The following is a 26,848-nucleotide window of genomic DNA, read 5'->3' as shown; positions in this document are numbered from 1 at the left end:
GGCAAGCTTACATTAAAATAAAGGCAAAACCTGCATGACATACTTTTGAGAACGTTGGTGTCACTGCTGGCAGGCTGTCTGTAGTCTGAATTTGCAGAACTGCTATGGAAAGTTAAGGGTCTTGCCTGACAAGCAGCTCAGCTGTTGTGTGACAGTTTGGAGGTGACTGGTTTCACTGGGACTGCTCGCTTTCATAATTTGAGCAGATGAGTGTGTACCTCTGGACTGAGAATTTATCGGATCATCCATTTTAGGCATGTGAAAGCTGCTAGCAGGATTTGAATGTATTATTAAGCAAGGGTCAACTTTGTTATTTGAGCTTGCTTAGAAAAAGAGCTTGCAGTTTTAACCTCAGAACTGGTATTACAGTGTTGTCTCATTTGCCAAGTATGACCTCTCCAAGTAAGGCAAAGCTGGAATTTAGATATTGTTGGGCCTGCATCCAGAAGAAGGTTGAATGTGAGTTTTTGTATCATCGTTTCTACAGGCAGTCTGACAGCTTGCCTCTGCTGAGGAGTGGGATCTTTCCATTTTTCTCCTCCTTTGGTCCAGTGCCCACTGGGGCCTGTACTGAGATGATTCAGCTTGATAAGTCATCAAGTGACTAATCTGATGCATTGAGTTTGCTCTGCAGTCTTTGAGTGTTGAACCCAGCACAAAGGAGTGGCAGGGTCGAGCATGGGAGAGTGGAAATGAGGTGGGAGTGGGATGGGGGAAGTGGGGGGGGCAGGAGGCTGCCTGCTTTGGCTGGCTGTGAGGTACGACACTGGCTCAGCGATCTTGCATCTGTGAAATCACTGGGGTAGCCCAGTATCTAATTTTAGGCATCTGGTTTTCAAAATACAACAACAACAAAGTATTAGGCAGCAGATCTTCTGTACAGTTAGTAGGAAGAGCACAGCAGAAGTAAAGCTAAACAAAAGAATTCATACATGATGAGCAGCAGAGAACTGCATGCAGACACAAGGCTCAAAAGTCTCACTTTCTACTAGAGAAAGATAAAGGCATAAAAAGCTGTCTTCTGACTGAGGATCTCTAGTTTGGACTGGAGAATATATTATTTAAGTATTCTTTGCAAGGATTGAGTAGAGTTTGTTGATTGAAACACAGTTGTGGTAGTGAGCACCAGGAGGCAGGCAAAATACCTGCTAGAAGCTGAGGTATCTATGTTGTATGATCAGTAGCCTAGGTTAAGTTACAGGTAGATATCTCTTCTTTGTATGACTACTATAATTATAGGGCTATGAGCAAAAGGAAGAAAACACTTGTGCCCCTTAAATATTGCTGAGGCAAGTCAGTGTTGAGAAAAATGACTAGTTGGATGAAAGATGGTGGAAAGAGCATGTGTGTAATCAAGTAGATTGATCTTTTCAGCTGGAGGCTGATCTCTGCTTTGTGGGCTGTGGAGTTGTTTGCCGTTTAAATCTGATTTAGAAACAAACAACAACAACAAACAAAATACAAGCCCACACGAAACAAAAACCCCTCCAAACAAACACAACACAACTTACTTTCAGTTGAATAGTTTTAGTAGCAGTGCTAGTGTGCATACATGTCAGCATGAACTTGGAAGGTGCAATGCATGTTTCTGCGTCTTTCTGTGTACTCTAATTTGAAATGGCTAAGAGGTTGGTTGTTGTTCTTTTTTAATGAGGTGGTATTTATATAAAATGGCCACTGTACTGCCACATCGAAATGACATCACTGCAGCAATCCCTAAGCTTTCCCTAGTTACAGTGATTTAACTTGGCAGGAGGTAAGCATGACTCAGCCTACTGCTGTCCAGCCAAGACCAATTTCAGTATTTTCCTGATGTTACTCTGGTGCATGTGGTAGGGTTGCCTGCGCTTGAGAAGGGACTCTGCTTTACCTCTTGCTTTCTTGAGCCTCTCACTGCAATCGACTTGTATTTCATCAGGTGACAGCTGTGTTAGTGAAATGCAGTAATAATAGTAATCTTGATCAGTAAAGATCATCTTGCCAGGGGCAAGCCTCTTTCTCTTAGCCAAACTGTTTTTCATGCTCTAGCAGGGAGACCTACTCTTAGAAGCCTAATAAAATTTGAGAGAATATTATGAGTAAAACAGTCTCAACTCAGGAAACTTTTCCTTAAGTTACTTTACTGTCAGTTAGCCTAAACTTCTGCAGCTGTGTTTGGGCACTGAGAGAAAGAAAATGATCCATCAAACCCCTAAGGTCCTCCCCCTTCCCTGCTTTTAGTTTAATCCAATCACCCCTACCCAGCCCATCCTGGTTTTAGCTGCAGGCTGTGCTCAGCCCATCCTCTGCTCCTTCAGTAACACGACAGGCAGAGCAGGAAGGCCATATACCTCATGGTTTCTTTCTGCTGCTCCTCCTTCCTTCCTACTGATTTTCCTTTGCTACTCTTTTCTTCCAAGTGTCCCTGCCCCAGTGAGGATTGCTTATGGTCCCTCAGGGCTGTCACTGCTCTGGTGTGGGTGTGGCTCTAGTGTCAGTAGCCCACAGCTGCAGTCCCTCAAGAGTGTCCTTCTGCTGATGTAGATGGCTCATAGCTGCAGTTCCTCAGGGACATACCGTGTTGGCATGGAACCTTTCCTGCCCAGAACACATTTCCTGCCATATATCCTCTGCAGGTCTTTCAGACTTGCGTTTCCTGTACCTGCTGGCTGAAGCTGTTTCTGATTCTTGCTTCTGTTCAAGCAAGAGTATTCTGTGCTCCTCTGACCAGTTGGAGGTTTGGTGCACACTGTCCCTGTCAGTGCCAACGTGACATGACAGTAGGTAACACTGGGAAGTTCATGGCCTCTTCCTAGGCAGGGCATCCTGCACCCTCTGCTGCTGAAACCCTGCCTAACTCATGTCCTGTATGCTCCTGAGCAGCGTGTGCCTACAAACTGTTTGGACATATACATTTTGTGTCTCCAAAACACATGGCATAATTTCTAAGATAAGATTATTTATCATATGTAGCAGCACATATTTAATTTCATTATCACTTTTCCAGATGCCACCTACTAGGCATTTTCTGGTCTTCAAGTGGTAAGGACTTGTTTAGGAATTTAAATTTTTAGGGATTGCTGCATGAAGATAGACAGTAACTTTTTTCTCAATTCTGGTGTTCCCAGGGCTGGGTCATACTTTGCTACCCAACTGAACTTGTGGTAAACAGTTTTCTGCAGGGCTGCTATGACGGGTTTGTACTTCTATGTCATCAAGCCCCCCACCCCCCACCCCCACCCCCCCCAGCTTTGTAGGGGTGAGATTCCCTTTCCCTGGAGTGCAGTTTGAAGTAAACCATTGTACTGTTGCATCTTTCCAGGTGCTTGGGGATTAGAGGGGATATGATACACCTGCTCTGCTGCACAATTTGCCCCTCATTCTTGGACAGCTGTGATTTTGAAATGACTGCTGCTGTCAGAGTCTAGCCAAAGCTGCATTCCATCATACCAACAAATACGTTTGTTTGTTCCATCTAGGGTGCTGCCTACATTTTCTGTCCAAGTAGAAAAGTTCCTAGCAATGCATTTCTAGCTTTGCCACTGTGAAGACACAGCACATGATGGTGTTGCTGAAGAGAAGGGGACAATCTACTTGCCACGCTTCTTCAGACACATACTGGTTCATCATTCATACTTTCCATGTATGTTATATTATTCCACAGATCACACTGTGGCATCTCGCACTGCTTGGTTGCTTGCGCTATGGCTTCCTGAGACAAGTCTAAGCTGTGTTCTCTGCCCCAGTACATAAGCAGCTGTTTTGTGGACCTGCCTGACTAAAAATAGCTCTCCTTTGTGCTCACGCCCTAAATCTATTCTGGCAAGTTGAGCTAACTGCTCATCCTGGTTATGTTTCTCAGATTGCCTTTGAATTTCAGATACTCATTAGCACTCTGAGTTCAAGTAGATGTTTTTCCAAGTAGCCGTTGTATTATTTTCTGTTCTGCTGCTGTTGAAAGTGGTTTTCCTCACTGCTGCTGGTTATCATGATTCCAGTCTTTGAACCATTTCTGCACCGCTTTAGTGATCACTCAGGAGTCTGAGTGTATGTAAACGTGGGGCCACTGATGCTCCTGATCGTGTTCCAAGGTGACTCTGAAGGCCATTACTTCTGTGAACTGATGGCAGCTTCTTGTCCCTTTGCAGGTGGCACCTTTCCCTGTGGAGGAGCTCCAAGCTGCTTGGAGCCACATTTGCTGCTGTGATTTTTACAGGGTCCACCAGTAAACAAACTCTGGTTATTTTCAGCATATAATTCATCATATGATGGGGCATTTTATAGCCAGAGGAGTCATCATATTGTTGATTTGCTACCCATGGGCTAATAATTCAAATTGGGAAAAATAAAGATTACCTGTTTCCCATTTCTTAGTACAGCTTTGAGAGTTTTTCTGCTGATTAATAAATAAACATTGCAGTGGGAAAATTCTCTACAGAAATGCTGCTTTAAAGTTTTGTGGATGATGCCATGGCAGATGGTAGGGCCGTTTCCACCCCTTTCAGTAGCCAGTTCCAGACATGGCACACTATTCTAGGTGAAGGCAATTGGGGTCTTGCTTCTCCATGCAGAGGGATTGAAAAGAAAGTGTTTGCAACATCAGCTGTAGTATTTATAATGTTAATCAGCTGTAACAGGTATATTTTTTGGCTTCTGGCTTATGCAAGAGCAGCAGCATGCCTGGAACTGCAGTTGCTAATGCAGCAGCTGCATCATTCAAATCTCTGATGTCTGTTTTTAACTGCCATTCTCCAGTATGGCGAACATCCTTCTGGGTGGGCCAAACAGGACTATTGTAAGGTAAATGTGTTTGAGAGCCCCACTCCCCTTGTTTTTCCAGCAATCAGTTGCTAATTTCTTTTTAAATCTCACCATCAGTTCAATACCTTTTCAGCAAATTGTTCGCATTGCTAATGGAAGAACTGCTGGGTTTATCTATGTACATACAATGTTACTGGGGTCAGTAAGAGTCCTGTAGCTGGTTCCCTCCTGTACAAAGTACACTGCCTGTACCAAAAGCCCAGTCTGTTTCTGTCTCATATGTCTGTCTACATTACTCAAGAAAGTAAAGCCCTAGGAGGGCAGGGGCAGTACGAGTGGTGGCAACAGGTAGGGGCTACCATTCTCGGAGCCTCAAGCTGGGCCTCCCTTCAACTAGAGGAAGACATGTTTTCCCCAGTTACTCTGGGAATAGCTACTTATTCATCAGTGCTACACAAGGGCAGTACGGTGCGCTGAGCACCAGTATCTGTTAGGGCATGATGTAGATGGGGCCAGCCAGTGCCTGGCCACCTTACCCAGACAACCCAACAAATTTGGTTATCTGTGCCTGCTGCCAGACTAGCAGCAGGCACCCCCCGCCCAGTGCAGTGAATTCAGATGAATGGTCAGAACAGTGGTCCAGAGGCTGGGGCAGGAAAAGGCAGCGGTTGAACCAAACTCCAACTCTGCCCTGTGCTCGAAACAGTGGCAATGCTGCATCTCTGGAGGGCCGTCTGTTTGACTCATACACTCTTTTTCCATTCAGGAGCATACATAAGTCCCAGCGTCTATGACAGGGACATGCAGAATTGCTATTCTTTCCAGGCATTTTTTCCCAAGATTTACCATACTGACATTACTGGTATTATTCCTGGCCTTGCTGTTAATCTCACTGCATGCTCCCTCCAGGATGGTACATAGTAGGCCCTTCCTTGGTCAACAGGGATCCTGCCATGTTATCAGCCCCCTGCTACCTAGATGCTGTGAGTTATTCCCAATACAGAAAACCAGCGTTACAGCTTGTGTGTCTTGCTCTTTGCCTGTCTGTGTGTGTTTTATCAGCTGATGGAGGTGTCTGTGCACCTTGCAAAAGTACATTGTAGCAGAAACAGCAGTGAATCAGTGTTTCTGCAGACTTGGGACCAACGCTTCAAAAGCTAGTGTTTGGAAGGTTGCTTGCTATCATAAAAACTAGTTTTAGTTTGTGTTTTCGTATTAAGAAAAAACAACCCACCAGAAGTCTTGCCTTGTTTGTATGCTTGTAAATTCTACTCTGGGAAAGATTTTGCTGCTTGCTGCAGGAAATTTTTCACTTCATGGGAATAAAAATTACTGCAGTGGTACTCATCACGAACTCCTTTTAAACTGGTTTAGTCTCTGAATTTGATGTGACTGGGGAGCCCAGAAGAATAGGATCCAGAAGATTTTCTACCAAGAATTCCAAAAAGTCATAAGGCATATTCCTGTGACAGTCCAAGAGCTTAGTTCTTTGTGGCATCAGGCCTGTTTACAATAGTTTTTCTATATATGTAACAGGTTGGTTTTTTTAAAAGGTAGAACAGTTCCGGTAAAATACATGATTAAAATGTCAAATGCAGGAATCATTCTAACATACTTTTGGGAAAAGATCGTCTTGGAAGAAAACATTTACATTTTAAGTCAGGTCTCATAACACAACATCGTTGGATGTTTAATAATTGCAGTTGGTTTCTTTCACAGAGATTTCAGTGACCTGTGATGAGTACATATACTATAAACATGTAAGAAATGGCATCTTTAACTGTACTTCTAAAAGGAAAAGCTTTTGACTGAGACAACTGGTAACTAACTGCAGGTGTTCTTTCTGCTCTACTTTCTTGATAGATTGAGTACTGCAAAACTCCAGTTGAATCTCTCATTTCTTCAGAATTTTTCATGAGAAATGTTAACTGATTTCTTGATGTGTGTAAAGTATCCACAAAGCACATTTCACTTTGAGCCAAAGAGTTTTAATCTTGGTAAAATCAAATTTATTTTTTTAGGTAAGCGGTTGTACTTTCATCATAAAAATGTTATGACTCAGGATACAAGTTAATCTTTCCACGAAATAGAAGTTCTTTTTGATTTAAACATCCATTGATCTCATTGGTAAAAATCCTATTTATAAAACTGTCTTTATATGCTTTTTTGCTTAACCACATAAAATATTGCTTCCATCTTTTCTGTTTGTGAAGAAGTCAAATATTCTGAAGGAAAAAGTAAGTGAAAAATTTGTTAAATTCTGATATTTCCAGACAGCAAATTCTGCAAGTCTGGTTATACTTTGCAATATTGGTAGTATTACTTCTTTTGTTACTGCCAGAAAGAGATTACCCTCTAAACGTTTTCTATGTTCCAGTATCTGAAGGGGGCTTATAAGGATGCCGGGGAGGGACTCTTCATTAGGGACTGTAGTGATAGGACAAGGAGTAACTTGTTCAAACTTAAACAGGGGAAGTTTAGATTGGATATAAGGAGGAAGTTCTTTACTGTTAGGGTGATGAGGCACTGGAATGGTTGCCCAAGGAACTTGTGAATGCTCCATCCCTGGCGGTGTTCAAGCCCAGGTTGGACAAAGCCTTGGGTGACGTGGTTTAGTGTGAGGTGTCCCTACCCATGGCAGGGGGGTTGGAACTAGATGATCTTGAGGTCCTTTCCAACCCTGACTATTCTATGATTCTCCTATCTGGAAAAAATGGAGTTACAGTGTGTAGATTTACATTTTACCACCACTTGCTTGTTCTCTGTGATTTGGAGGAAAACATGGAACCTTTGTGAAGTGATAGTAATAGTAGCATGATGTGGTGATTAAAAATAAGTGGGGCAAATGTGCTGGGTAGTATACAGTTTTTATTAGAGCTGATGCTGTTGTTGGACAAAACAAACCGCTCTGGAGTCACACAAGTTGCTATTAGATTTAGAAACAAGAAGTTTCAGGGTAAGGTTTTGTGAAAGGGTTTGGGGAAGCCTGTGTGGAAACTTTTGCATAAGGCTATCTTCTGCTGTATTTCTATCTTTATCTCAGTCTATTGTTTCTTCCCTCACGTGCAGCTATTCATGCCTGTCTGTATTCCCTCTCTGATGCCAGGAATCTCTGCCTGCCTCTATGATTCTTAGTATATCCTGAATGCCAGGCACCTTGCTACTGAATCCCTAACATAGTAGTTCCTTCACCAACTATTCCCTGCCCTCTCCCTCCCCAAATGTTGCAAATGGTTATACAGACATCATCTCTTCAGATCAGATCTGCCCCCTCTTGTCTTGGCCAGGTTTGCAATCTGATTTTCAACATCCTCCCCCTTCTCTCAAAAATTTCCAAGCTTTCCCTTTTGCTGTTTTGGGCTCTGTAAAGGCCAGCTCTTTACTTTGCTAACTATGGAGAGGTGTTGATTTTTTTTTCCCCAAAGCCTCAGGGAAGACCTGTCATTGTGCCTGTATCAAGCTGGTAACTTCTCTCCATCCAGACCTATTCAACTCTGTCTCCTTCTTCCTCTTTCCCACCCACAGCTTTTTCTACTCCTTCCCCTTGTGTGTTGCCATTGCATCTTTGTCCCTGGCCTCTACTGCCAGTCCTGTACCCAAGCACAGTTTCCTTCAGCTTGCAGTTCTTACCTGACCTGAGGACAGTTTTTCCATCCACTCCACGCTTTCCTGTAGTGGTGTACAAAACAAATAAATTTATACTGCAGATTAAAGTCTGGTATGTGTAATAGCTGCCTGCAAGTGATTACCCTGGAATATAAAATCCAGTTTGTGCTAGAAGGTGATAAAGAATCAGAGTAGAAGGTGGTGAAACTATTTCTTAGGGTGGACATGGAGAATTTCTCGACAAAAGTTTTTGTCTAAATATAGCAGAAGTATTTTCACAAGATGCACTTGAACTAGAAATGCTTATGATTTCACTGTGAACACATTCCAGATGTTTTGCTGAGTGCATAAACACATTGGAACTACAAAGAACATTGCTTTGGTACTGAAGGGAAGATTTATCTACTTCCTCAAATAACAATAATGAAGGATGGGCAGTAAATAACATCAAACCAACCAAACAACAGCAAAAACCCCAACCCTTTTTAAAATGAGAAACAAAAAATAAAGCCTCATCTGACATAACCTGTGCCACATTTCTGGCTTGCTCTATATGGCTGTCACTTAGTTGAATTCCAGCTAATCTATTCAGGTTTTTTTGTCTGGTTTGGGCAACTAAAACTAGTCACATTGACTTGGTTACATGCAGCATCTCTGGGTGTATGGCTGTCCTTCAGAAATATTTTTTTTTTTTTTTTTAAGTACTGATTTTGTGTACATGACACAAAGTTAATTGAAGTATCAAAAATAAGCCTTTTATTGCAGTGTTCCGCATCACCTGGAGAAGCAGGCTGCTGTCACATCACACACATCCTGTAACTGAAGCTAGCCTGCATGTTTCCAAAGCAGTACTGGTGTGCTGCAGTGGAGCATGAGCTGCAAAATGCTGGCTCACTGAATTGTCATTTAATGCAACTCTGTTTCAGTTAATCCCTTAATAGTAAATGCATATAGGAAGAAAAGTGTCACTGGTGCCACTGAGACATGTCGGTGTTTGAAATTTGAACAGAACAATAGGTTTTGTTATAAAGTGAGTTGACTACTGCCAGAACTGATTCAATCTGAGAGCAATGGATTAAAATACAAGTTGAATCATTGCAAACCACTGTACTGGGTCTGGTTTCCTTTACGCCCCCCTCCCCACCAGGAAACCGTCATTGTAAACCCCAAATTCTTCCTCTTTCTTTCAGCAAAAGCTGTAGTAGCTATTTTTAGGTAGGCGGATTGAAAAGGCTGAAAAAATCATTTTAGCCGTAGCTGAACAAGCCATGATGAAGAGTCTAGAAAAGCAAAGTCAATTTTACTGTTCAGTTAATGTTTCTGACTAGATTACAGATTTTGTTTGGATTTTGCTATTAGTATACAAACTGTATTAGACTGGTAAGATTTCTGTTGAGGAAGGTAAAAGAAACAGGCCATGAAGTGAGTTGTCAGCTTACAGCTGTCAGCAGATGTAAAAAAATTCTGCTTACTAAGAACCATCATTTTGGTGTACTACTGTAAAAAATAAGAGTACTCTCGACGTAGTGCATAATGCAATTATGTATTTCAACTAAATTTTATTTTGAAGAAGGAATTTCTAAATGGAAGGACATGTTTCGTTTACTTGTTCATAATAAATTATAATCGAAATTCTTTTTCCACTCCTAATGGCTGAGGTTTTGGAGCTTTTACTTCACTCTGCCAGATCACAAATCTTGGTTTCTTAATGCTTCCTTCTTCCTTGTGCTGAAATTTTACCATCTTTCATCTAGTGCAGACCTTCCTAACCTTTCTGCTGCTGAGCCTTGCTGCTGCACTTCCCTTTTATTTCGAGCCCCCTTTGGGACTGCTCTTTCTTCCATCCCTCCTTGCCCAAACCAAGAGGCTGCCAGAGGTGCAGCGTGTGAGCAAATAAGGATACAGACAATCCAAAATGCTGATGTTTCCTGACCATTTGATAGGTAGGAAAGCCTCCAGTCTGTAATCTTACACACTTCATTGCTGTGTAAAGTGTTTTATTGAATTGGGATGAGTAGAAGAAACACTCAGCTCTTGAAGTTGTGGCTCGAGATCACACAATTGCCCTGAAAACACGTCTTTTTTTCACACAAGGCTGGGCAAAGTGCTGAACTGTACAAATGCACGTACAGGTTTTCAGGGCAAAGAGAGTGTATGGTGCTGCCTGCAGTTTGGGTTATCCCACTGTGGTTTAATGGTCATGAAACTGTTCATGAAGGTGAGAACACTGAGTGTTCAACGGGGCTTGAATACATTGCCCCTTCCCAGCCCCACCTCTGATGTCCCTCTTAGTGCCATAAGTGTGTGTATTGCTCCACAGTACTCAAACTGTAGTTTTGACTGTTTGTTGTTGTGCCCACTGTTTTGAAGTACATGCTGCAGAGCAAGAGGTTTCATGGATGTCAGTCAACTGTGGAAAGCCTGGTGCCAAGAACTGCTGAAGCTGTTAGGAGATCTAAGTGCAGAAATCCTCAAGTAGTATTAAGATTCCTTGACTTTGGAAGAGAGAAGTGCTGACATGCTGACTTTGACCTTTGGAGTGTTATGAAAATCTGCAACTAGCCTGTGCCAACTGAGACTGGGATGCAAAATAAAGAATTGTAAGGGTAAATATCTATGCATGTGCATGAGGTGTCCTAGTTAAACTAGGGAACCCTGGATGTGTTTTCACAGAGGGTTCTTGTAGCCTTCAGCCTTTCAAGTACAATGTGATTTGACTAGTCACTACACTACACTAGTCACCCGCACTGCTGTTCACAATCGTAGTAAAACTTTGCAAAACGCTTACGTTTCTGTAGCATTCTTGCTTCTTGTCTATTGATCCAAATGTTTTTGGAGTTAGTCTTGCTACAGTTACTTATCTATGGTGCCAGCTGATGCCGAGAGGGTTTCAAAGAGGTGTTAGAGGGGCTGGGATGCTGGCATTTACTTGGTTGTATAGGTGTATCTTTTATCCTTAAAAAAGAATCTTCTGTCCTTTACAGGCAGCTCGAAGCCTCCAAGAAATAAAGTCCTTATTTACAGAACCAAACTGTCCTTTAGTTTCTTTTACTTAAGCATAAATAGCACCAAATTCTCCAGTAAAACTCTACTACCTCATTGCATTGCAGTGTATAACGTGAAGTAATCTATTGACAAAGTTAATACACTTTCATACTATAAAGACTGATTGATAAAATAGGGAAGAGACCTTTCATAACAAGGGTAAATGTAAGCCTTGAGGTAACAGTGCACCTTGTTATGGAAATTTAGGCTGTGAATAGCAGCTGCAAGACTTGTCAGCCTTGCGGAAGCTTAAAATCTTGTGTGTTGAGCAGCTTAAACTTTGAAGCTGTAGATTGTGAGAAACATGTACTTAAAGGATTTGGGTTTCTTAGGCTTATAGAAAAAACCCAGACTACTGACATTTCTTACCCCAAGACAGTTTCAAAAGTGACTGAGTACAAAGCAGTTGCACAGCGCCTGCTTGATCTGGGTGGGATCTGAGAACAGGGTTTCTTAAGGATGCCTCAGAGCTCCCGGTCCAACCCTGGCATGGGTTTCTCAAGAGACAGTGGTGGAGAGCCGAAGTGTCTTGGTCCATTGTGCCTGCTCCAGGAGCCTCCCTGGGAGACTGGTGATCGCACCAGCCCCTGAGACCTGGGAAGAAGGGCAGGGGGTCCTCCTTGCCTGTCACAGAGGCAGAAGGACAAGGCTGCCTTCCGCAGGTGCTCTGTTGATGCAAGAGAAGGCAGGGGCAACAGCGGCTCCAGGGGTGATGTTGACCTGAAATAACTTCATGTTTAATGCACAGTGATGTCTTTGTGGTTTAAGGCTGCTATGAGGAAAAGTACCAACAACACAAGACCAGTTATCTAGAGTGTAAATTTCAGCACTTGCAGATACAAGGGCCAGTATGCAGTCTTTAAATAACATAAAGCTAGGCAATATTTAGTCAGACACCTGCAGCCTTCATCAAGGGTATGGTGCATATAAATGCAGACAAGACTCTGTTTCTGTCTGCTGGTTGTATTTTGCCTTAGTCATTGACTTTATGCAAAAGGAAACTTAGTATTTTCTTTCCAGAAAATACTTCATTGAAACATTCACTAATTTTAGGAATGCATTTATGCTTGGTAAGGCCAAGTACTTAGATGAAATAACAGTAAGTATAGTATATGACATTTGCAGTCTCAAAGTGTGGTTGGGCCCTTCTGCAGTTACGGGAAGAAGAAATGAGTGAAAATAAAATGAATATGTCCAGGATCTTTTCATTTGTTGCCATCTGGATTCAGCACCTTTATTATATTTTGCAAAACACATTTTCTCTCTTCCCATTTTCTATCCGAATGCCCCCAAAACTTAATCTTGTAATTTCTTGATGCAAGTGCTGTCCTGTTACCCAAATGTTGTTCTTACAGCTTTTGTTAGTGTCGCTTATGTTTCCCCTTACAGATACTGTGAGACAAATACATTTCAGTTCTTATCTTTAAAAGAATTGCAGAGAGACAGAGTGATTTATTGTATTTGTAGTTAGATGAATTTTGTATCACAAGGAATTTAGCCCAGTGACTAGATTTGGTCATGTAACCACAGGGTGCTGAGGCTGGAGGATACCTCTGGAGACCTTCCGGTCCCAACCCCTGCGCCAGTGGGGTCAGCCACTGAAGGTTGCCCTGGACAGGCTGTGGGGTTTTGAGTATATTGAATATGTGGGAGGTACGACCTGCAAGAAACAACTTTGCCTGAAGCACAGAAAATACTTCAGCTTTTCCCAAGCTGCTGTTAGTGCTTTGGAAGCTCTTTTAAGTTTAAGAAGGAGCTCTGGAACCTGTGGCTTGCCATTTGACATTGGTTTACCACTGAGGGTTGTCACCAGAAGAGAACCATCAAGCATCTGAACCACTGCTTTGAGGAAAAGTGGTCACATTGGTTATGGATGTGCAGAATTACAAGCTGTATGAAAACAGACTGTGGTAGGCAGCTCATCACTGGGCAGGTTGAGATTAAGATGCCAAATACTTGCTTTTATCTTCACTATTTGATTTAAAGGACTCACAGGAGTTCTTAGACCTTCTGTAATTGTTTTTTAGTTTTCTTTTACCCCTTCTCATTTCTGGAAAAACAGCTCAGTATTTGGCAGGATTGTTGCCATCATATTAATTCTCTAGCTTCATGGTTGACTGTTCTTTATGCTTTCTGATGATTTAGAGCTATTCGTTCTGTTGTTTCATTCCTATATTAAATCGTCCCCAGAAAATTCTACTTACTGCAAATGTTCAAGCCCCATTGTATTTTCCTGCTTTCTATAGCTCAAAGGGGGAACCAAAGTTTTCCAGTGCATGGGAAACTTTTAGAGAAGTGAAATTCCCCAAACTGTGCTTAAAAATGCAGGGTTTTTTTCTTTCTGCCATAGTAAATAGCTTGTTTTACTGTGTTCTCTTAAAAAACCCTTATGTGACTGCAGTTATTTATTTGGAGGAAGGAACAGTTAGTAATTTAAATATTAAAACTAAAGCACAATTAGTCTAAAAACCATTTTCTAGCAGTCACATCAGAAAAAGATTAGGCTACATAAGGATTTGGGCCTATAAGGGTGCTGGGGAGGGACTCTTCATTAGGGACTATAGTGATAGGACAAGGGGTAATGCGTTAAAACTTACACAGGGGAAGGTTAGATTGGATATAAGGTGGAAGTTCTTTACTTGAGGGTGGTGAGGCACTGGAATTGGTTGCCCAGGGAGGTCGTGAATGCTCCATCCCTGGCGGTGTTCAAGCCCAGGTTGGACAAAGCCTTGGGTGACGTGGGACGTGGTTTAGTGCGAGGTGTCCCCTGCCCATGGCAGAGGGTTTGGAACTAGATGATCTTAAGGTCCTTTCCAACCCTAACTGTTCTATGATTCTATGTATCTACATAATTGTCTGCTTTTTCCGTACTGTATTTTCAAGGTTGATGGAAATAAAGTAACTTTTCAGAGAAGGAGCTTTTGTTTGACTGTACAAAAAATAAATATGATAGTTATTAGGATAGTCTAATGCATCTTTTTGAAGAGGAAATAAATCTTTATTCATTGCAGCGGGGGCTCAGCTGACTTTATTCCCATCAGATTACATTAGTGAAGGCTCCAGATGTGCAGAAAGCAATCTCCAGATGTAAAAAAAATTATCATTGTTTTTTGACTGATTTAAAGTTGTATTTTTGCTTGGGGCCGTATTTATTTTAGGTAGGAAGGAGCTTTGTTTTCTAAACAGAACTTTGTGCAAAGCTTTTTATTTTCTCTTGCTCAGTAGAGAAACTAAACTTGAAAAGCAGCATTGACAGGTAGGTCCTTACAGAAGGAACAGTGTTTGAAACCAAGTGTGGGTTGTCTCTTAATTTCATGAGACTCCAGGCAGGGCTAATTATACACTGCTGCTTGGCGGTGGGAGTAAACATCCCATCTGCATTCCCTGATGCAGAGGGAACTTGCAAACCTCTGCCCTGGCTGAGAGGAGGAATACAGTTTTAAGTGCGTTCTTCCACTTGCAGTGAGCAGTTTTTGAGTTCCAGGTTCTCCAATTAAGACCTTAGAAAGGCAGAGCAGTATGGCGAGCCAAGTCACCTTTCTCCCAGTTTTTTGTTACTAATTGTCTCCTGTTAGTCTTGCCTGCTTAGGATATCTTGGAAAATGACTGTCAGAATGTAAGCTAATCAGTAGAAGTCTTTTATTGTAGATAACTAATGCTGATGGAGCAAAACCTGGATTGAAATCAAGTGCTGATAAACTTAAAAAGCAATTGTAAGGGATGCAATGGCTTTACGCTGTTCTTTAAAGTGTTTCATGAACAAGTTTAATGAATAAGTGTGTTTGCCTTCCTGTATTTTCTGTTAGGGGTAGGTGATGATTATTTCTGTTAATGTTTCTAGTCTCCCAAGGGGAAGGAGTACAAGACACAGGAATTTAAAATCCAGTTTTCCTGCTGGAAGGAGTATATGGACAATGTTTTTAGTCATTTGGTGTAGTTTTAAGAAGTCCCACAGGCAGTTGGACTCAATGGTCTTTATGGGTCCTTTCTAACTCAAGATATTGTATGATTCTGTGATTCTAAGTTAGTTGGCCACTGACAGAATGGCAGGTACCAATCCAGCAGCGGACATGGACAAGCTGATCACTGTCATCTACTCCATATACCTGTCACTGGAAGACCAACTGCAGCATGCAGGCTCTATGGCGCTCTGTGGTGACCAGGGCATTGGGAAGAGAGAAGAGCACCAGTATTTTTAGAAAAACAAAATTCAAGCAATCTGTTGCTCAAGTCGGAAAGTTATGTTTGTGGTGATGCATCACAAGTCTTCCCTCTTGGTGTGTTGCCATACACATGACTAATGGAGGAACTTTACAAAGCTCATCTCTTCTTTTGCAGTGGAATGTAACTATGGCTTACCTGATACATTAGCAGAAAGTATCTGAGAGTGGTAAGGGGTCTTTGCAAAGGACTTCTGTTTGCATAGTTACTTGACTCTCTTGGATACTCTCTAGCTCATCAGCTTTCAAAAGCTTATGTGTTTGAAGAGCCTGATGCTGCGTGCTTGGAAAACAGAGTGGTAATTGCAGAGTACTGAGTAATTCCAGTCACTATAGAATTATTATTTTTTTTAATTAACTCAAATTTGTTTATTGCTCTCTCAAAGCATGTCCTCTATGAGAAGGGCAGTCAGCAGTCTCTTTGTAAATTACTTCTTCATGAAGATCATGGAGAAGTAAGGGAAAACAATCCCTTAAAATAACAACATCACTGAATGCATACTCTTTTACACTGGTTTCCCCCTTTTTAGGGAAACTTCTGCAACTGGAACCATTCAGAGTTCTCAGGCTAAGTTTCATGGTGGCAGTGGGAGACTCTTCACATAGCCTCTTTTCTGGTCCAGGTAAAACTTCTGCTGCACCAAAGCATAATGTTGCGTATATATGCCTGTGTTTTGGTCTGCCACTCCTAAAAAGAAATAGTACTCTAGAGATATACCAACCAGTGTAACTTTCGTTGACTTAGTAATAAATCTCTAATTTTGAGACAGATGGTGGTGTTCCATCCTCTGGTTGCTACTCACATAGAGTGTTTTGAGGAGCATGCATCTTCAGCAGTCTGCCTGCCGCCTTAGAGTTAGACTAGCAAAATACCTGATCAGATCCTGTCTTAAGCATTCCTCCCTGGAAGGCTGTAGCCTGAGAGATGTATGTACTTGGGAAAACAAGCAAACCGGAATTCAGGTTTGAGGAACCACTATGCAGATACCTGTTTAAATTTCTCTTGAGTGTTTTGACCTTTTTTGCCTGTTAATATGAAGGTTTTATAGTGTAGTATAAACAAAGTGATAATTTTGGAGTTAACTGAGATTTGAGTCTTCACAATAGCTGATTTTACTGAGTGTTTTAAGATTGTATTGCAAGGTGATGTAGGCTTCAGATAAACAACCTGCAAATATTTTTGCATTCTGTGAAACATTTTTTACTGAGCTAAGTATCCAAAAGAGCTTGTGTTTCCCCCTGGAGCTAAGAACACCAAGTAAAATATCTTCTTGCTTTCTGTCCAAGATCTAACTTAATGACTTTATCCAGGAGGTTCTAAATACACTTTGCTTGTGCACTGCAATAAAGCCATGAATTGCCTCTCTTTCCATGAATGGGCCTGTCACAGTCCAGGTTGTACTGCCTCACTACTTGGCTCTGGGGCAAGGTGGTACTCAGGTCAAATGTTACAGTATGGGAATTGCTGCTTAGATTTCAGTTTCTGAAAACTAAGCTTAGATGCTCAGTTTCTGCTGTGGCAGTTCATTTGGCCAGACTGAAGACAAGCTTGAAGGATGCTTTCAGGAAACTGCAAGCTTGCCTTTGATTATTATTACGGGTTTTTTTTTTTTTTTTCATTCCAGTTGTTATTCCTTGCTTCCATATTAAAAAACAAAAAAACCCAACAAAAAACAAACAAAAATGTTTCTTGCATTTCCTCTCTGGAGAAAACAAAGAAAAAAAAAAAGCATTATTAGTGCAGTTATCTGCGAAGAAAGAGAGATTTCAGTTTTGACCTCAGTAGAGATGACAGATGTCACCAAGTATGTGAACATCCATCACTCCTGGTGCTAGATTTACAACTTGTCTTTGGCTTGGCTTGTCATGTAAGCAGAAAAGGAACATTCTGCTTGTGGTTTGATTTTTGAGGTTGTTATTCGTCTCTTCATGTCGCAGTAGTGAGTTCTGATTCTTCTTCTATAGCTACATTCTTACAGGAAAAGCCAGACATGTCAATGCTTTATGCATTTACCTTCTGAATTAAGGTAGCTCTGCCTGGAGTTAAGTTTTCCTCTGGCTGGCTTGATACTCAGTAGGTGAAAAAGTCTTGGAGCTTCTTCAGGGCTGTAGCAGTGTTTTTGTATGTCTTTTTTTCTTCAATAGCTGGCATCTATTTTCATGCCTTTTTCCATACTTCAGTGAAAGCAGGAATGATGAACTATCAGAAATATCCCAAGCAGTTGTTTTAGCTGTCGATTTACATGACAGGCCTCTGCTGCTGAGATCATGCTACAATATTTATGCTGCAAAACCAGTTTGTATCATTAATATATTGAGTTAATGTGTTTACAGTTGGCCGAGTAAGCAGCAGTACTTCTAGCAACTGACCTAATACAGCAAGAGAGAATGTTCTTTTCCTGAGGGCTGAAAATGAAGCTTAATCTACCTGGAGTGGAGAACTCGTAGTGGTGACAGCTGCATTTAGTGGCCTTTTAGGAAATTGAAGATGCTGCTCAAGACCATCTGTGCTAAAAACTTCACCACCTTCATACTACTAGCCTTTGTTAAGGGAAAAGATAAGTCTTACAAACCCATGAAAATTATTTTTAATGCCAAGGTGTTAAATTCATTACCTGACCTATAATTTTCACACTGGGCTTTGTGCTCCAAGGATGCCCTTCAGACTTGAGTCTTGTAAGTTCTTGTGAACTGGAGCTGTGCTCTTGCTCATTTTGTGGTTCAGTGGAAAGAATATGCTGTGGATGGCATTAAAAGCATGCAGTAGTAGGATTAAGTGCATTATATCGACTGTAGGATGCGGCCCTCCACATACTTTCTAAAGAGACAAGTTTTAGTACTGTTTCTTTTTTTCCTGAAGGGATGTGTGGATAGTGGTCTTTTTCTAGAGAAATGGAGAAGAATGTCTGTCTTCAGCCCTGACTCAAAATATTCTTCTAGTCTGATTCAGGAAGCAGAAAACATTCCTCAAGATAGATCAGAAATATGTTTATGACTATAATAAGTGTTGGGTTTGAGTGAGAAAAAACTGTTCTTACTTGTTGCTTTCATCTTCTATAGGCAATTTGATGACTTCAACTTTGAAGATGTATTTGGTAATCCTGTAAAGTCTAGTATGGTTGTACATACTAATTTGAAAGTCTGAATATTTAGATTTAGGGGCACACAGAATTGTGGTATTTCTATTACAAAAAGCAGCTGCCTAATAGCAAAGGTATTTCTGGATTTTTCAGTCTTCTGCTAGTGCTTTCACAAATTTACTTTGTGATTTGACAAGCTTAAAGGCCCTATGAGAATACCTTCTGTTGGCTTTCAATCTGTATATTTTGAGCTTGCTCTGACATGGCCCTTGGCATGTACCATGATCACCAAAAGCAGCACTTAGTTTGAGAGATAATGCCTTGTAACTGTGTAGTGTTTCTCTGTGGGCCACTGTTGAATAAGCATGCCATTATATTCTTGGTGAAAACATTGTGAGGTCCATTTTGTGTTAAAATAGTCTAAAGTAGTCCAGTTTTTAAATTGCATTTAAAACTTTCCTTCTTTCTTTGTAGAGGATTTCAATTTGGAACATGCTCTTGAGCCTGGTAAGTATCATGCTTTTCTGGATACTGCTCAGTACTTGGTACAGTGTCTGTCTGTACTTTATTACCTAAACATAATAATGGCGCTAAGTTGATTGAGGTAACAGACTGTAGATAAAAATAATTGCAGTCTAGGTATGTTTATTTACCTTAAGTTTTAAGGGTCTGGATCACCATGCAGAAATGTATGTACTTCTCAGCCAAGTCCTGCTTGTTTCATTGCTGTGTCTTCACTAGATGGCACTAATTCCATAAACTGTTACTGATGGAAGTAGTTTTTAAGTCTCTTCCTTTTCAAAGGAAGTAGTCTCTTCAGGAAGTAATTTTAGTAGCACAAGGAAACATTATAGTATGAGGGAAAGTACTCTTTCTAATGTGCTTCAACTCTGCAATGTGGGAAGCAGTAGAGACAGTAGTGTTGTCACTCAGCCAGTAAAAGGTGCATCCAGTAAGGCAGATAATATAGTAGCTTTTCAAGTACCATCAGTAGACCTGTTGCAATATAGACAGCTTTCCTAACACAGGGAATATATTTGTAGGACAGTAGCACTGTTTGGTGCCCTGGTTGATTTAGCCTTTTGAAGTTTTGTCTCTTAAAGCTGTCTGTTTACAACCATTGTAATTTTTGAAAACAGTTGACTAACTGAGAAACAATTGGCTGAATGAATCAGATGGTTCAGGTAAGTGAAGTGGGGAGAATCTTTTATAGGATGTCAGGCCTAAGCTGGGGTCTTAGAACTGTGCTGTAGGGATGTCTGCCTCTTAGAGTATGCAGAGAGCCGAAGGAGACCTGATCTGACTTGTGCCTGGAGCTGGGAGGAGGCAAGACCATGCAATGTCAAGGAGAAGTAGCATGCAGAAGAAATGGGCTGCTAGATTGGGTCAGCTGTTGATGAAAACCCAGTTCTAGAAACCGACTCTTGGTGTGTTATTTGATGTAGGCAACAGTCTGTAGCCAAACCATAGAGAGATAATTACTTATCCTCCTATTTTGTGGCAAGCTAAATGAAATGTCATTGTAGAGACTATATCTCTACTGCTTTATGTATATCTTTCTTAAAATTATTGAATTTTTATTTTTACTTTTTATTAAATGAGGTACCAAGCTCTATTATTGGTTAAAATCTGGTAGTTTCAAAAGAGGAAACAGCCAGGTAATCTGTACCTGGTAGAAAAATTTAGAGAAGTTTACCATTTGAAATCAGATGTGCAAACTGAAATGCTGCGTGACACTTAGTGAGTTCTTCTGTATATGTTCAGTTATAGCAAGGGTCTGACATATAGGATAATGTGGCAGAAAAATGTTAATTTCGTTAAAGTGTTTGACATAAAATAACCAAACAAATACAGCATTAGCTAACAAAAAGAAAGGAAAATGACATGGGGAAGATTTGATGCTATTTTTTAGGTCAGATAGTCTTTCAAGTTTACTATATGCTCTGCATTTTGTCTCTTCACACTAGTAACTTTGTTCACTTTATTCTAACCCCACTTGTCTACAGATGACTCCAAGCCAACTCAACCTGCAAATCCTAAGGACACTGGTAAGACTAACCTAACAGGAATTTCTGAACAGTAGAAAAATATTTGTTAATCTGTCCTAATCCTTTTCAAAGTTACTGCATTGTAGTCTGCTTTCGATATCTTAATAGTTTGGGTTATTTTTCTCTGTTGTGCATAGGTAACCCCGAGCGAGGTCCACCTGTACTTCCTAAAGACTCTGGTAAGGCTTCTAGCACAAACTCCTGAATTGTGACATGGTTTTACTATCTCAGTTTAACCTCTAGTAAAGACTCCTTGTTAACTGGCTGCTGTGTATGTCAGATGTTGCACTGAATAAACACTGAGGCTTGAGGAAAACTGGTCTTGCAAATAAGCTTTGCAGCAGTCTTGAAATGCCATAACAAGCCTGTTGAGTCACTTTCCTTTCACTTAAAAGTGGTATGGTATGGGGAGGTGGAAGAATGGGACAGTGTGTGTGCTTGTGGCAATGCTGTTCTTGGCTGCTTGTGGTGGAGCACCTGTGTATCGGATTGAGTTCTTTCATCTTTAGTAATTGAATCCCTACTAGTCATGCTAAAAAGTAAGTAGGAACTACCTGTGGTCTCTATTCTTAAAGCATCCAAATTAAAGGTGAAGCTCAGAGTTAAAGGGTTATTTTATTTTTTTTTTTTTTTTTAAGGCTCATTTAAAAAATACAATTCTTTTGTGTTTGAAAGGGAGGCTTAAAATACAAGTCCTTCCCTTCCTGTTGTGCTTTAGAGGTCTTCTGTCTTTTCCTAACTCCGAGCAAAACATAGATGCATCTGCAATGATGCCATTATCCATGAATATGGTGGTAAAGAGTCCTTTGCTGGAACACAGGCCCTGATTCTTGTCCCCTCTGCTTGATTTGCAACAGAAAGTTGAATTCAGGTTTTGCGTCCCTCAGTACAGTGCTTCTACCACCCAACTAAAACACCTGCTGATGCAGTTCTTTTAGCTTTGCTGCTTGAAGCACATTTGCTCTGCATACACTAAACATTTATTTGGCAGTAGAGGGAAGGAGAACTCAGGCCTTATGAGGTAGGGTCTAGTGAAAGTGGAGAGGGACTGGTTCAGTGTCCTGCAAAAAATCAGAGGAGGGAATTGCATTTGGATCTTCCCGTTGTGCAAATACTGCAGCCACTGGATGGTGGCATGTTAAATTTATTTATTCCACCCCCCCCAACTACTGTGTTGTACACATTCAAAAGACTGGTTGTGACTTAGAAACCCAGTTCTGAAGAAGCACTGACAGCTGCAGCCTTGAAAAGAAATGGTTCTTTCCTGTCCATGTTCTTCTTCTTCTCTAATAGGATAGCGAGACTTGGGCTTTTCCAGTTAAGTAGCTTACAAGGCTGCTTGCTTGCTTAGCCTGAACTGTGCAGTATTACCTGCTCTTGGACACTGATTTCTCTCAGTTGTTCAGGAAATCCGGAGGCAGCAGTGCTGCTGTCAAACTGTATAGTGCTGAGCTGAAGGGACTTGAGATTGGGAGGGCTTTTGACGTATGAACATACTGATGACTATGACACTAAGTCTCAAACCACCATAAATTCAGCTAAATGAGCTAGAGAAAACTTCCATGTGCCTCGAGATGTCTTTTAACTGAACTTCAAACATGTAAGATAATACTATTTTTTTTTTTTTTTATAGACTTTAAAGATTCAGATCTATATGATGGCAGTTTACCAAAAGGAGGAGGTGGTGATAGCGGCCACAATGGTAAGATTGTCGGTTATGCTTCATATTGATCCTATGACTACTTGAGCTTTTGATAAAAGCTTGCTCGCAAGCTGGTTGACGTGGTCCAATTTGTAGTACCTTTCGTTCTGATTTCTGAAAGTTAAGTATACCTTACAGTTCAAAAGCAGCGTGTTCTGCCTTTGCCAAAAACCCACATATAATAAAATGGTAGAATTGGTCTAGAGGCAGAACCTTCAATGATTTTTACTGTTATGTTAAGGATTAAGGGGGTTAAAAGTGGATGTCAATGTGGTACTTATTTCAAAATTCACTGTGAATATAGTTCTTAAAGGAATCCAGGTGTTACTTGCACATCTTCTGTGACATGCTCTCAGTTTCTTTTAGTTCTTGTGGTTAGGAAGCCCAGGTGTGGGCCAGAAGAGTGTCTGTCTTGTGTTCTCAAGGATCTCACCTGACCCACAGGATGTAATGATCCTTAGACTTCCAAGTGATGTGATGTATATCTACTCTGAGCAGTATAAAACCATTTCATAGTTTACTAAACTCTTTCTTGAGTAATCTGCCATGTCTGGTTGTTACCATACAGCTGAGTATACAGATGGTCACTGGGACCAAGCTGCAGTAGTGGGCATCATTAGGATGAGGTTAGTCATCCCTGTGTGCATTACTGCAACTTTAGTGTCTCCAGACTGGAGTTAGATTAAGTATCTTGATGTGGTGTTGAGATGTGCCACTGGTTACTGGCTTCTTGAGAGAGTTGTCCTAGAGATTACTGATGCTAAGTTTTTTGGAAGCTTTCACCTCCCAAGCTTCCTTTGTGGCAGAAACTTGAAAACTGGCAGGGGCAGGAAGCGTCTGTTGAGACTTGTGCGGTGTTTTCATCTGCACAGTTTGCTGCTTCAGTGTATGAGTTGCACAATGACAAATAAGGAGTATTTACAGAACTTCTGTCTTCTTTGCTAAGAGGCTTGTAAAGGTATTTAGTAAATGAGGCTGGGATTTTAGGGGAAGATAGTTGATTCCATGGGAATACAGTCAAATGCTACCCTGAAATTATATGCTGTTCGTTTCCACTGAGTATTCTGTAGGGTGGGCAAGTTGATTAAACCACATTTCACAGGTGTGCTCCACTCATTTAGTAGAAGCACTGAGTAACCAAGGCTGAAGTTGGCTCAAGCTGTGCTTTGAAAATAGAAAGCCAGAGTTTAGCACTGTATGGATATAATAGACGGTTTGTAATTTTGCATAATTAATTGACAAAAAGATTGTCAACAATGCTGTGACTGTTCTTTATACATGTAAAATCTAAACCTTTTTTTCATTTTCACAGAACGAAAGGGCCCAAGTCCAAATAATGGTGAAGAAGCTGAGGGTAAATGCAGAAATTTATGTGTATGCATGTCTGAACCTTTTTTTCTGGGGTTTTCTGTATTGCTAATATTCTGCTAGCATGATCAGTTCTGGTATTGTGTTTTATCTTAAAATCTTCTGTGGCATCTCTTTCATAATTCTTTAAAGTCTCTATGTTGCAAATGATTCAGAAGTGTTAAGGTCTCAGAGATGCTGGTACAGTGATTGCATGCATAGTAGGCTATGAATAGGTAGCTTTTTCAATTAATGGAACTTAAAACAGGCATGCTTAAGTTGCTTAACAATAGGCATTGCTAAGTAATCAATTATTATAAAATTAGGATTCACTTTTCATTATTCACAAAGTGTGATTACTATGGTTTAATGTAGTAATTTCAGTTTATTGTTCTTTTGGAAGTGTTCACAGGGTTTACTTAGAGGCAGTACTTTTGATTCTGAAAAATACATACAATACATATGTTTTGGTTTGATTTCTTATAGGTTCTCAGGGAGCAATAGCTGGAATTGTAAGTGCTGTGGTTGCTACTGTAATTGGAGCAGTATCTAGTTTCATTGCTTACCAAAAGAAGAAACTCTGTTTCAAACAAAGCGGTAAGAATTCTAAATTAGATTTGTTTTCTACTGTCTGAAGAGATACAGTTTTGTATTTAGGTGGGAGCTAGAAACTGATCTTATACATAAGGTAGTTTTAATAGCATGGGCAATTTGTGTTCACAGGGAGTAACCTTTCTTACTAGACACCTAAAGCAGGGAGTCTGAAGAATGCCTTGCCCAGAAATGAGACTTCCAGAAGCAGACAGGCTTTAGGCTCTGCATTTCTTAAAATGATACTACTTCATGCTAAATAGTAAGCAGGAGAGACTACAAGAAAACATTTCTTTAAGAAAAAATGAGTGGAGGCTGGGGATTAGAGACTATTTTAATGCTGAAAAATGCTTTGTCATTTGTAATTCTGTAAATCTTGCCTTTGTGTTTTCACAAGGTACCTGCTTACATATCAGTTTTCTGACAACTACCTGGATGTTCATTCCCAAATGATTCTTCCTTCTGCAGTCATCTGTTGCTTTCTGTCTGTTCCCTTTCCACCAAAATAAGATATAACTTGGATCAGGGAACTTTGGGAGTACTGTGGGGCAGAAGCTTTGGTTTTGTCCATTTTAATCTGACTGGCTGGTGAAGGGTAATGATAGAGCAGTCATCCAGCCAGTCACTGCAGTTTTGTAATTTGGGAAGTCTGGAAACATCTATCATGCATGTTAAAATTAACTAAAATGCAGGCAACACAAAGGCAACCCAACTGCCATCAGTAGCTCAGTTTCTTGGGTGCTATTTCTTCTCTCAAATTATTTCTATTAATTATTTCTCTTAATCAACAACTTGAAAGATAAGACAATTTGAATGCTAAACATCTGCTTGTTTCCCAGCAGATGAAGAGAATGTGAATATGGAAAGCCATCGGGGAGCACAATCTGAGCCACCTGGTAAGAGAAGAATTTAAATGGAAGAGCAACTTTTTGGTGAAGATCCTATTAAACGCACTTTATGGATATCTAACATAGTGAAGAAAATTACTTAAGCTGTTCTGGTTTTTGTTTGTGGCTACCATAGCAACTAACTTATAACTAAATCAAGATTTCACTTCTGGTAATATGGCCACTCTTCTCTAGTTTGTTATTCTTTGAACAGATTGGCTTATTGTCTTGAGGAGTCCTTGAAATACAGGAACTTAGAGAAAGTAAAGAATTGAATTTTCTCTGTGAAAGTATTATTAAATACAATTATTAATATAGAAGCCTGCACCTTTAGTGTTATCCATAACTGCAGATAACTGGCAGGTGCATTACTCATGTGTGTTGTGTCTGTTGGAATCAGACACCACCATTTTTGATTGCAGGTCCATATAGAATTCTTCAAGAATGTATATTAAAAATGTTAATAGTGTTTGCGCAGAGGTGAAACTACCCTGGAGGCAAGGGGGACTGAACTTAGTAGCATGTTGTTGTAACTGGGACATTCTTCTGTGGTCTTAATCTAAATCCCATGGAACTAGTTCTGTTTTTTTATAACAAAAAAAAATAAATGACACCTTATTTCTCTCAGGTAATTCATCAGTTAGCTAAAAAAATCCATCTGGTTCATAATCCTCTTTATAAACGTTTTTTCTTTTAGCTATTAAATATATAAAACTCATGAAGAAGATGTTTTCTTGTGACTAGTTATAGAAGTCAGGACTACAGTTAAACGGATATCCTCAATTCAGCTAAGCATTAGTGAAGCAAGCAGTGCTGTTGAAAGACCTCTGCCACAGGCAGTTAACATATGATTTGCAGCTCAGAGATGCAAAAATTTGGCTAAGATTCACCAGAACTCAGTTGTGAAATGCATCAAATGATGCATACTTTAACTGATAAAGTCAAAGTTGGGATGCTATCATGAATGATTGCTCCTGCCTCCTATATATTGATGTCATGTTACATCCCAAATTTCATACCTCTGTTATATTTTGCAAGCAAGCATGAGCATGTTTTGAACCAAGAAACTGGGCAGCCATCGTCAGATGGGTGCTACTCCTGATCTGAGTTCTCAGAGTTAGCAGTCATTAGCTCTGCTTTTGGTAGAGTGTTGATGTGCCTACATGGCTTCTAGCAGTCTTGCATTAAGCCATGTCAGATGGCATGGCAGAAGAGGTTTGCATTTTTAACATTTTATGTAAGCTTGTCTTTGACTTCCTGAAAGTGAGGTGATTCAGCCAAGCACCTCTGTTCAGTAGCCCACTTTTTCTGTTATGTAAACTGTACTCCATCTAGTTTTTTGCCTCTGCAAAACTCTGCATGTTAGGTTATGCTGCAGGTGTAGATAGCTGCACAGATCTAGCAGGATGTGGTTATTTGAGTAAGAAATCTGGGATGTAATATCCCTTGGTATACAGGGTACTGGCTTCACAGCATCAAGCCTCTGTTTACCTGAATTTATCCCACAGTTTCAAATGCCTGCTCAAAAAATCTGTTGTCCACATATACTGCTACATAGTAATGCATAACTTACAATGACATA

General features: G+C 40.5%; 1 protein-coding gene across 1 annotated transcript in view; it reads left to right on the top strand.

Annotated features, from left to right (window-relative positions):
• CD99 (CD99 molecule (Xg blood group)) overlaps window positions 1-26,848 on the top strand; it is a 38,668-nt gene that overhangs the window by 9,859 nt on the left and 1,961 nt on the right. Inside the window, exons 3-9 of the mRNA XM_065677141.1 lie at window positions 19,166-19,198; window positions 20,698-20,739; window positions 20,877-20,918; window positions 22,373-22,441; window positions 23,754-23,795; window positions 24,275-24,385; window positions 25,219-25,275. Coding sequence (XP_065533213.1) covers window positions 19,166-19,198; window positions 20,698-20,739; window positions 20,877-20,918; window positions 22,373-22,441; window positions 23,754-23,795; window positions 24,275-24,385; window positions 25,219-25,275 — 396 coding nt within the window. The remainder of the gene's footprint in view (window positions 1-19,165; window positions 19,199-20,697; window positions 20,740-20,876; window positions 20,919-22,372; window positions 22,442-23,753; window positions 23,796-24,274; window positions 24,386-25,218; window positions 25,276-26,848) is intronic.

The sequence above is a fragment of the Lathamus discolor genome, chromosome 4 (assembly GCF_037157495.1).
Source record: "Lathamus discolor isolate bLatDis1 chromosome 4, bLatDis1.hap1, whole genome shotgun sequence".
Taxonomy (NCBI): domain Eukaryota; kingdom Metazoa; phylum Chordata; class Aves; order Psittaciformes; family Psittacidae; genus Lathamus; species Lathamus discolor.
The sequence above is the reverse complement of the archived record's forward strand: the minus strand, read 5'-3'. Positions and strand labels throughout refer to the sequence as shown.